Genomic DNA, 2,163 nt, shown 5'->3' on the forward strand with positions numbered 1-2,163 from the left:
AAGTATTTCGACATTTTGCAACAATTCCATGACTTTTTATTTATAGCTGCTATGTCCAACCAATCTTTTCTTACTATCCTTACCCCACTCTCCCCTATGGTTTTTACGCATCTTGTAGTTTATATTATCTTTCGAATAAGGGTAGAGCATGCGCGAATCCACAGGGCGATATAGGGAATAGATTCCCCCATTCACACACACATTAATGTGTATTTTTTTTTATATTCCCCACAACCGTATTCTGGATCCCCCGCTAACTAGAAGATAGTACATCAAAAACACTAAAGCTAGAAACGGACAGACGTATGTACATATGTACATAATGCCAGTCACGAATTTATGTACTTACATACTTGATGGTGTCGGAAACGTTTCTTTCAAACCATCTTCTTTGAAACTATGAAATCATTATACCCTCTGCAAAGTTAAAAAGCACCACGTTCCGAATTCCACCATTCCACTTTTGTAGCTAATTCATCGACGCTTATTTAACGAAGATCAATTTTTGGGAGGAATTTGTTTTGCTATCGCCAATTGTTCTTTTGCTTTGCGCTCAGTATTAAGCCATTTTCATTGAATCCCGCTAAATGTCGTATTTACTCACGGAAATAGCACTGGAGATGCTGGGCTACAAGTTCTACGACACCAACGGTACCTTCCATCTTACAAACTTTCAAAACAACTCGACGCATTGCGAACCGCATACCGACGAACCCTCGCTGACGGATTTTATCGAGCAGATTGAATTATTGCACGAAAAGCCGAATGTGCAAGTAGAGCGGAAACCGGAGGAGGCTGATCTGGGCGCCAACCATGTCCCAGATTCCCGTAATCCACGACGCACGCCGGCCAAGGCTCTGGCCAAAATAATGGACTACGAAAGCGAGAAGATTATTAACCAAATCAGCACACGTCTGGAACGGTCGGTAAGTCGGCGGACGGCTGCTGACAGTGATGTCCTGCTGGGCGAGATTACAGACGAGGAGAATAACCTAATCAGGGCCGACGCCAACGTAATGCGCAAGTTCCGCGAATTCCTGCAGGCGCGCTTGCAACGGCTGGACAAACGGCCCTACGAAAAGTATGTGCGGACCTTCGGCCCGGAGTAGGATGGCTAAGAGAATAAGTAACATAAAGAACTAGTCCAAAAATGGTTTATAAACATTAATAAATAAGTTGGCTGAATGCGGTATTTTTTGTTTGTTTTAAAATTTTTAAGAAACATCGATTTTTTTCAAATTACCAATTTTAGAGAGACGGTGCGTAAGGTATGTAAGCGAAAACTGTGTTTATAAATTTTGTTATTTACTGTATTAACAAATTTTAGATATTCTACGAAATATTTTCCTAACTATGCTAAATGTAATACTAAAACATATTATATAGATACTATAAATAAATACTGTATAATAAGATTGCCACACGCACTTTAACGGCCACAAGCCGCCCACAAACTTTAAAAAATCCTATGTATGAACGCGGATACCTCTGAAACTATAAAGGATATAAATTTGGGTTTTTTAGATTTAGATTTGTAGCCTTGTACGCAGCGCAAGTTTTGTATGCGAATATGCCTCGCACACTCTAACGCCCACAAACCGCCCAAACTGAAATGTATTGGTCTCGTCAATACCTATAGATTGATCCAACAAAAAGTTTGCCACGCCCACTCTAACGCCTATAACTCTTCAATCTGTCTACCGCCCACATAACCATATATTGAGATCACTGGTAGGTGGCCCATTTCAATCTCGCTTTGCTGCTTGCATATCTCCATTTCTCTTTGCTCCCTTTAGCAGAGTAAGGGGTATCTGATAGTCGAGGTACTCGACTATATCATTCTTCCTTGTTTTTAAGCATTTTCCTGAAAAATGCTCCACATCACTTAATTATTATACCCTGGGTGCAAAATGAATTCGAAGACTCTTATTCCGCTGTGAAGGGGCTTAGTCCTTATTTTAAATGGCTGACTATGGGTAAAATCGTGAAAATGAGATAGTGTGGCTCCACAAATTTTACAAGCTTGTGTTGGTGCCCGTCATCGCATTTAATACCTTGCCATCAATTACCGTTAAATATAGGTTAATCTTTATATAAACAAACTTCTCACTTTTTAAGATAATTTAGCAAGGCATCAATTTAGATATTTGGTTCTTTTCGTTT

At 39.8% G+C, this 2,163-nt stretch overlaps 1 protein-coding gene across 1 annotated transcript; it reads left to right on the forward strand.

Annotated features, from left to right (window-relative positions):
• The first annotated feature begins 449 nt into the window (after nt 1-449).
• On the forward strand, nt 450-1,415 carry LOC139355102 (uncharacterized). The gene has a single exon (XM_070999423.1). The coding sequence runs from the start codon at nt 588-590 to the stop codon at nt 1,107-1,109; it is 522 nt and encodes a 173-aa protein (XP_070855524.1). The 5' UTR covers nt 450-587; the 3' UTR covers nt 1,110-1,415.
• Nucleotides 1,416-2,163: the final 748 nt, after the last annotated feature.

Source organism: Drosophila suzukii, unplaced genomic scaffold (assembly GCF_043229965.1).
Source record: "Drosophila suzukii unplaced genomic scaffold, CBGP_Dsuzu_IsoJpt1.0 scf_9, whole genome shotgun sequence".
NCBI classification, from domain to species: domain Eukaryota; kingdom Metazoa; phylum Arthropoda; class Insecta; order Diptera; family Drosophilidae; genus Drosophila; species Drosophila suzukii.